Source organism: Kryptolebias marmoratus, linkage group LG15, assembly GCF_001649575.2.
Source record: "Kryptolebias marmoratus isolate JLee-2015 linkage group LG15, ASM164957v2, whole genome shotgun sequence".
In the NCBI taxonomy this organism is placed as follows: Eukaryota; Metazoa; Chordata; class Actinopteri; order Cyprinodontiformes; family Rivulidae; genus Kryptolebias; species Kryptolebias marmoratus.
The window spans coordinates 16010560-16019757 of record NC_051444.1 but is presented as its reverse complement, the minus strand read 5'-3'; the positions used below and the strand labels follow the sequence as shown (position 1 = coordinate 16019757).

Below are 9198 nucleotides of genomic sequence, written 5' to 3'. Positions count from 1 at the left end.
ACATTACAGCAAAAGAGTGAAAAACACTAATTAAAAAACTCAATTTCTGCGAGTGTGGAGTGCATCTCCTCTGTGGCTTCTCTCACGGCTCACACACTCCCCCTACAGGAATCCCGTTACCGACAAGTTCCTGCTGTGGCCACAAGAGGGCAGCACACTCACTGAAAAGTGATGGAGACCCTGATGATCAGGTTTCTTCCAACTCTAATGACTGTATATAAAATAAAGGAAATGTGTATATATTAATTTAAAAAAAAAAGTTTTGGTTATCATATTGTCTGAGTCACTCTGCAGGACTGCTAAATGAAACTAAATAAGTAAAAAATATTCCAAATGAGAAATAGGACCATTCAAAATGAAAACTTAATGACAAAGAGTTGTCTTCATATTTGACAAAATGGGCCAAACCAAGGCCCACAAGCAGCAGTGTAAGACTAAAAACCCAGAATAACATTATATCTTCACCTAATCACCTTTAAAGTCAAAACCAGAGAAACATTTAGAGCCTTCAGAGTGAGGCAGGTGGACATCTCGTTTTCATGTCTGTAAACTGTGGGTGGATGCCTCCACCTTTTTACTAAACTATACTATGTTTTTGCCCACGACACATTTCATAAAGCTTCCTTAAAACAGAAAACTTAATTAAATGCTTGTTCATCTTTGCTTTAAAGCTGCATGTGAAACCAAATCATCAAATTCTGCTACTAAAACATATCTACCAAAAAAATAAAAAATAAAATAAAAAGATTGTTCAGCTTAAATGCAACTTAAAAATTCCCTAGTTTCTGTTATGGTATCTTGACAAGTAAAAGAGGAGGGCACGTGTGCTGAATAGTCAGAATATGTTTAATAAAAATAATTAAACCTCAATTTCCTCTATAGAACTTCATAGAAATGAATCCAATAAATTACAAATAACTTTAAGACATATTTTCCTGCACTACATTAATTATTTTGACTACACAGACCACATTTTTGCAAGAACTGTCCAATGGAGGAAAAAAATAAAAGAAAAGAAAAAAAAAAGAAAAAAAAAAAAAGACAAAACTTACCATGGTGACATTTATATCAAGCTCAAACTAAAATGACAAAACCCATGTTTGGAGTCGTGTCCTCTCAGTGATTTACATGTGGAAACTGACCCCCTCCCCTCTGTACAGCAGTAGTGCGCTTTTTGTCCTTCCTCTTGCACCTTGGTCTCCGTTTGCTCGTTTCAAACCCATGTCAGCACTGCGAGAGCGCTTCAGGAGTTTTTGTACAGTAAAACATTTCCATCTTTTTTTCTTCCCCGCCCCTCCCTCGTGTCCTGGGGAGCGAGCACAGAGATCGATGCACCGCTGAGGGCCGACAAGTCAGTCAAAGTCACTTACAGCAGACGAAGCGGCGGTGTTTGAATAAGGGCACTGCAAGTTCGAAGAGAGCCGAGGCGCAGATATACAAAAAGAAAACGACAGTGGCATGTTTAAGTCCATTGCTGTGACATACAAAAATACCGTACTGTTAGTAGTAATAATAATAATAATTTAAAAAAAACCGCAGTTGCATTGTAAGCAAACCCATAATGAGGTCTATATAGAACAGGCATACAGAGAAAACACTTTAAAGCAACATCAGAAAACAGACGTGTCTTCAGACGTCGCAGTTTTTCATCACTGAACCCACCAGAGAGAGAGAGAGATGCTACAGATATTTAACAGTTTATTCAAGAACGTCTTCTCAGAAAGACCTAACAGTCCACTGTGTAACAGCAGTCCTGGAACGAGCACAGTTGTGCCAGACAGAATTACAAAAAGGTACTTCGGCTTGAGTGTAATCCAGTGTGTGTGTGTGTGTTTGTGTGTATTCTGATTACAGCTCTGAAATGGACATGTGCAGCGATGCTGAACGAGACGCACAGGCGAGGCCAGCGAGCACAGCGTGTGAGCGGCAGGATGAGAGGACGAGGTGTGGGATAAGGGCACTTCTACATCTAGCTGAAGCTCCGTCTGGCAGCAGAGCGGGGTCGAGATCGGAGTGGAGCGAAATGAGAAAAAAAAAAAAGCCTCAGACTCCCAGCGATACCAGCTGAAATGATCAAGCCCTTTTCTCAGCTTTAATACTCAACTACCATGAACAATCAACACAATCCTAACCAGGATTTGATCCTTTTTTTGTTTGTTTTTTCCTCGAGGGGGCTTGTGGCACATGTATATATTTGAACACAAAATGTCATGCAGCACACAATCTCAATGACTTCAATGTTCTCCAAAGCTTTGATGAGGCATGACTGAAGACAAAGAACACTTGCAATGTGGCCCGTAAAGCCTCTGACAACATTCAGACTGGAAAGTTGTGGAAGCAGTGGATACCAGCCCAGAGAGGAGGAACAATATGGTGGAACCCCCCGCTGGAGAGATAGAAAAGTTGGCCTCTCACACACGCACACACAATCCAGAAACGAGTGTGTTGTAAATGCAGACAGCAGGAAAATACACCCATTCACATGTACATCTGCACAGTCAAGCAAATCCATTCAGCAAAAATTGAGGTAAAAATGCAGATAAATACGACTGGGCTGAAACAGTTTTTACAACACTGTCAGGACCTCCAAGGGTCAAAGGGCAGTTGTTTGTTTTTTTGTTTTTTGGCACACAGTAGAAGTTTTCTGTCACTAGCTTTTAGATCAGAATCAACAGATACACAAGTGAACATTTATGCTTTCTTTGAGGAGCCGAGATGCACGTTTGCTGTAAAAATGATGAAATAATGACGTTCTGAAGTCAACATTTACTCTTCTTTCAGTTTAAAACAAAACAAACTTGTTCCGAACTCTGCTTTAGTAGAGAACATAGGGTAATTCTGTCTCCAAACTGGACAAGAACTAATGAGTTTTTAAAACAAAAACAAAAAAAGAAAAGGAGGAGAACACGATCCAATGAGGGTGACAGCTTTGTGAGCCTGTAAGTGCTGTGCACGGGAGTGGAAACATGGCAGACGGGGAGAATCTACAGTTTCAGTGACATTCATTAGCTGCCCAGGTTATTGCTGACATTTCCAACAGAACATCTGCAAAGCAAAAGTGTCAACAAACCTGAAAAAATTTCTGGCTATTTACAAATAAAACTCCCTCCCCCCCCAAACAATCAAAATATATTAAATGTACTGCTCAACGAGCGCATTTATGTAGTTTCACTTTTTTTTTAATAAAATTAAATCCTAACAGAATGCCTTTTTTCTTTGCAATTGTACATAATCAGGAGGTACAAGTTCACAAAGTTCAGAAATTCTACTAAAGTATGACATGCAGAATGTGTCAAAACAAGACTGTACCTTGTGAACAAACACAGACACATTGTCTTTTTTTAAGTCAGTTCTCTTTGCTTTTTTTCTATTTTTTTCTTTGTTTTTTTTTTTGAGTTTTTAATATTAAAGTCCTTATTACACAATGTTGTCGTTAGTTCTTTTATTTACATGTAAAGAAATCGCAACACAAGTGCTGGAAATTCCATATATATATGTGAATAAATGTTTACATTTCTAGGTGATACATAAATAAATTTATAACTTTATATTCAAAAAGTTTAGTCCTCGTCGCTGGAGTCGGAATCATCAGAGGATGAGGAAGAGCTCCCAGATTCTGATGAAGACGACTCCGCTTTCACTGAACTTTCAGGACCACTGTTTTCTTTTTGATCAGCAGTTTCCTCCTCCTCCTCTTCTTCTTCGTCTTCGTCCAAAGCTTCCTCTGGCGTCTCGTCGTCGTCCTCCTCTCCGTCCCTTTGTGCCTGAGGCAGCTCCGTCTCCTTTGGTGATGACAGGGAGGTTGCAGGTGGAGGAGGAGGAGCAGCAGCGGGGGGAAGGCTGGAAGGCTCACCGTTGGAGCTCTGAGGCTGTGTGGCAGACACAGGAAGGTTAAGGCCTGGAGTGAGAAGCATCCCTGGGTAAAGCATACTGGAGAGTAACAAGGGGTTAAGAGAGAGTGAGTGACTGGAGGCTGCGGAGGCAGCTGAAGCACTTTGTGTGGTGGTGGCAGAGGAAGCACAGCTGGAAGTGGAGGAAGGAGTCATGCTCGAGCCCTCTGTCCTTTCTCCTTTGGTGTCAGAAGTGTGAGAGGGGGCATTGGACTGCTCTCCCGTTCCCTTTGTCCTCTCTTCAGAGCCTCCTGCGCCTTCCTGAGCCGGCTTCCCGATCAAGGTGCTCATGCCAAGCAGGTTTGGCAGTCCCGCCATACCAGAAAGCATCATGGGAAACATGGCCGCTAGGTTACTCGCAGCCAGGTTGCTGGCGTCGGATGGGAGTCCCATCAGGTTTGCGGTGAGCTGCAGGGACTGTAAGCTCTGCAGATTTTGCTGGAAGGCCTGCAGACTGCTGAGGTCCATCCCAGAGAGGAGGCCGTTATTCAGGAGAGGGTTCAAACCCAGAGCAGAGGCCGCCGGGCTGGGCGCCGCCGCCTTTGCCAGAGGATTCTTCGGTCGACGACCTCGCCGACTCACCTCCTCAGGAACGATGGGTCCCGTTAGGATCCGGTCAAACATGCTCTCTGGGAGGTAACCCTGGAGAAAGTGCAACACGTGCAGGTTTAGCAGAGAGCAGGCATAAAGAGATTTTATTGCGAGCATCATTGCGTGAACTAACCCTGGGATAATTACTCTGTTTTCATTTGATATTTTCAAATACAAGAGGCCTGCACCTATCAATATCATGGATTTAATGTTGAATGAGAAACTTATGAAAGCCTCAGTGGCATAAAAATTACAACTTAATAAAACAAGATGTTATTTTTAGTTTCAAATTGTAATTCTCCAAAAGATAACACTACATCAGCACTGGGTAAATTTACTGCTGCCCATAAATTATTGTAAGCAAGAGGTTCTGATTTTCAAATGTAGTGACTCACCGATTGTTTAACTACATCCGCCCATTCAGGCGGGACTCCATATTCTGGGTTTTCCTGAAGGAATCGGCACAGATCTTTGAGAGGAGGAGCAAAGGCTCCGCCGACCTACAGAAGAGAAAAAAAGATCTCATGAAAACTTACGTGCAAAACAAACGAATCATTCAGGTAAAAGTGCAAGTTCACAGTAAATCATAAAATGGTTATGTCTTTTTAAGTTTTCTTTAAGGCAGAAGTTTTATATTTGTTTAAAGATGGTTATAAAAAAGTTTAGAGAAAAAAATAATAAGACAAAAAAAACCCTGACTCAAACCTACCTTGCGGGCGTTTCTCCTGTTGATTATCTGGACCCTCTCCTCTCCGGTCAGACTGTTGACATCGATCTTGTTCGGGTTCCTGCAGCGGTGCCTTTTCTGCTTGGGTCGACCATCCTGGAAGTGGAATTGCATTTGCATTTTATTTACACCCTGAAGGAAAAAAAAAAGAAAAAAAAAAGAAAAGATATTTGTTTCAATCACCGTCGACAAACTGTGCCTCTTAAAGGGATGAAAGAACAATAATACTAACAGGGATAAAAGCTCCTGTGTCTGCCACAAAGCCAGGGTGCTCCTTCAGCCACAGTTCCAGGTCTTTCCTCATGGGGGCGTCGTCCCCTGCGAGGCGGGTGCCATCTTTGAGGTTGATGACGGGGACCCTGGTCTCTGTGTCTGCAGAGACCTGACCGGAGCTCTGACTGGATCCTGGCATGGCAGCTCCAGCTAAGCCCACTTGGCCAATCCCCCCCCATCCTGAGGCCGCCTAAGAAGACATGAGAACAGAAAGTGTGTTATAACTCATCATAAATGGCATGCTTGGCAGGAAACTCTTTTTTAATGTCAGCAAAGTTATGGATTTCAAGGAACTGGGACGAATATCATAATAAATTAACAAAAAAGTGACATAAATAAATAATAATAACCTGATTGGGAGCAGTAGGAGCTTGATTCCTGTTCATAAAGAGCAGGTCCACCCCTTCCACATTTTTTCTCCTGCCTCTTCGCTTTTTCACCAGGGGCTGACCATCCAGTGCTCCGTTCAGCCTCATCTGATCAGTAAGAGCAGGAGGAACTGGAGGAGGAGAAGAAGCCTGTTAGTTAGAAACTAGCATATCACGCATAAAAGAAAACTCAAATTAAAACCATATTTCTACAATCCTCAACTATAAACAACCCTTTTTTTCCTTACATATGCAGGTGATCAAATCAAAAAGGCCAATGTAAACAAACATCTATGCTACCAAAAAAAATGCTTTGCTGCCATCTAGTGGTTGCAAAGAAAACACAGGACTTTGGGCAGGCATGGATCAGCAGACATTTTGTTTGATGCTGTTTTGAAATCAACCCACCAGTCTGGAAGCTGCTCTGAGGCTTGGTGATGTCAGCCAGGCCCGTGTCCGAGGCGCTCTGCAGCTCATGCAGGCGGGCCAGATACTGCTGCTGGGCATGGGGGCCTTCTTCAGACTCCAGGGGCCTCTTCATGGGCAGACCCTGTTTCTGGAAGGTCAGCTTTAGACCTCCCTCCTGCTGTATGCACAGACACAAGAGTGTGAGACAGTCTGAGAAAACGGATTAAATGATACACACATAAAGCTGTTCATGAGATGAAATTTGATGCTCAACTGGATCACTTTCTTATTTGTACTGAATGAACAAAAGAAAACAAAACAAACAAAAAAAAAACACTTTTTGAAAACATTAAATCTTACTAACCTTCGATTTTGTTACTAGAGAACAAATGTGCTGTCTTTAATTCTCCCTTGCTTTATCTTTTAAAAATATTCTGATTTGTAATAAATGCTATCAAATCCCCCCCATAAATATCAAATAACAAGAACAGTTCAGGCTGGTTTTTTTGTTAGTATAACTGAGAGACATGGACACACAGTGGGCAGTGCTTAGTAGCGCTAAAGTGGGTTTCAAAGCTCAGGCCATGCTTAGAAGCCATGCTAGAAATATAGCTGCTGTCAGCATTCATTATAAAGTCCCAATTTAGGGGTAAGAAGCAGGTGTGTGTAGGTCTGATCGTAAAACCCAACAATTCTGGATCTTTCTCAAAAAGCCGCAGAAGCAAAGAATACATAGAAGCAAATCTGAATCCCGCTGAGTTAATAGCCATATTGTCAACAAGCATATTAGAGAACACCCACAGCAGAGGCCTGTATTTCAATTAGATTACTAGCAAGACCCCTTCAGTCTAGAGAGGCTTCAAACAGAACCTTATCATATTCTCATGACTGAATGATTTGTGTTCGTGTAATCACAGCCTGAGAGCCCAATTCAAATTGAGTGTGTGGGAAAAGAGAGGAAAGCTGTTATTAAATTAATCTCTCCTCCTGCCAGGCAGTCCAAACCGCTAATCATCCCCAAAGGAAAGGAGGCCAGAGACCAGAGAAACATGCTGAACACGGCAGCTAACACCGCTCATGGCAGCAGAAGTGAGAGGGTCCTACGATTAGGGCTGAGGCAGAGGGAGGGAGTGTGAGGAAGGGAGAAATCAACATACATCGTTGAGTTTTACTGAGAACTCCTTGTTTTCTGCAACATGCTTGGTCACCTTTGACCCCTGTGGTGAAGCAGAGGGGTCCTCGCTCAGGCTGTTAGCGTTGTCGAGCAGCTTGGTGGTGTAGAAGGAGGCCACTGCGCCTCCGGGCTCATAGACCCGACGTGGGCCCGGCCACTTGCCTTTGAGCACCGCCTGGCAGATGCTGTCCAGGCGGTTTATAATCACACGATCCTGACAAACAAACAAAAGAAGAAAAATAACTTACAGCTGACATACATGCACATACTGTTTTTATGATTCACATCATATTATTTGAAATGACTACAGCACTGCAGTTGACCAGATTTCTGCAATGTTGCAATTTTCTAAACTGTGCGAATGCCTGGTCTGCAAACAGGTGTCGAGTAATTTACCTTTGGCCAGTAAGACGCAGCCAGCATGTACCCTCCTCCCTGGAAAGGATGGGAGGAGCTGTTGGAGACACCGTTCTCAGCCACATGGGTGTCTTGTGTTTCATCTAGTGTAGTGCTTAAAGAGGCCACACTGTCCTCATCAAAGCCCTTCGCACTTGTTGCTACAGGCACTGTGAACGTCACACATTCAGACGTTAAACACACACCTCAAAAGCACTCCAGAGTGTAAAGACCTTTCTGATCAAAACAGAGGTCTGAGTCAAAGCTTAAGTTTGTTTTTCCTCAGCATCGAACCAAACACTGACATGTTTTTTTTTTTGGTCCTGCACAGTGAAAAGAGTTTAGAGTTACTCACCGTTCTTCTTTGCTTCCTCTCCCTCACTTTCACTGTCATCGGATGAGGATGAGGAGGATGAGGATGAGGATGAGGAGCCGGAAGAACAAGATGACGATGAGGACGAGGAGCTGGACCCGGAATGTGATGATGAAGAAGAGGATGATGATGAAGATGAGGAGGAGCGTGATGAAGAGCTTGATGAGGACCCGTCTGAGTCGGACTCGGAGCCTCGCCTGGCCTCCCTGCGGCCTCTCTTGCTGGCCTTCTTGGGTTTCCTCTCGGAGGAGTTGGGGGTGAGCGGTTTGGTTCGTGCTGCCACCATCTGCCTCTCACTGTCGCTCACCATGGAAACAGGCTTTTCTTCCAGACCTGTGGGAGTCGCTGGCGGGTGAGGGGGGCTCCAACTCCCTCTTTGCCTCTCTTTGGCCTCTTCTTCGTCCTCTGAGGCCGGCTCCACTTTGGGCACAACCCCACAGGGGTCCGCGTCCCTCTGAGGGGGTGGGGGCAGCGGGGAGCCTGTCATCAGCGAGCTGGCAGCCTGGAACTGAGGGTGCAAGAGTGGCGCGGTTGTGCGTGGTTGCTGCGGTGTGGCTTTCATTTGGCTGTAGTTGCGTTGTGAAGCCATGAAGCTGAGGTCAGGGTCTCTCAGAATGTGGTAGTCGGTCCGACTGACGCCGTGCTTTGCAGCACCGATTAGCAGGTCCCGGTCATGAGTACCGACCTCCCACCACACAGGCAAGTCCGAGCTCATCTGGCACAGCCTGAGGCGTTCGAAAAGTAACGAATGCCTGAGCACTTGTTCCCTCACCTGGCGAAGCAGCTCTACTCTGTAAAGGGTACGAGACGCTCGCTCCTCTGTGATTGGTTGGATGGTGAGGGAAGGATCCGCCGCAGAGTCTGGAACAAAAACAAAGAGGTATGTGAGGAAATCAGAGCTTCTCTACAAGTAAGACTTGTTTGTGCCTGGAGCTGGTACATCAGAGTTTGTCCGTCCAGTAATGATTAACCTTATCAGCCCTCTACTTTGGTACAGC

General features: G+C 44.3%; 1 protein-coding gene across 9 annotated transcripts in view; it reads right to left on the bottom strand.

Annotated features, from left to right (window-relative positions):
• Positions 1-828: 828 nt before the first annotated feature.
• chd9 (chromodomain helicase DNA binding protein 9) overlaps positions 829-9198 on the bottom strand; it is a 71014-nt gene continuing 62644 nt past the window's right edge. For 5 of the 9 annotated variants that reach the window (XM_017423608.3, XM_037979675.1, XM_017423613.3 and 2 more), the window contains 9 exons: positions 8183-9061; positions 7828-7997; positions 7415-7645; positions 6258-6435; positions 5832-5980; positions 5441-5671; positions 5191-5340; positions 4877-4981; positions 829-4532 (listed from right to left, as the gene is read on the bottom strand). In XM_017423608.3, the coding sequence (XP_017279097.1) occupies positions 3561-4532; positions 4877-4981; positions 5191-5340; positions 5441-5671; positions 5832-5980; positions 6258-6435; positions 7415-7645; positions 7828-7997; positions 8183-9061 (3065 nt within the window). In that variant the 3' untranslated portion in view covers positions 829-3560. The remainder of the gene's footprint in view (positions 4533-4876; positions 4982-5190; positions 5341-5440; positions 5672-5831; positions 5981-6257; positions 6436-7414; positions 7646-7827; positions 7998-8182; positions 9062-9198) is intronic. The other 4 variants (XM_017423609.3, XM_025007533.2, XM_017423610.3 and 1 more) reach the window with 4 other exon arrangements.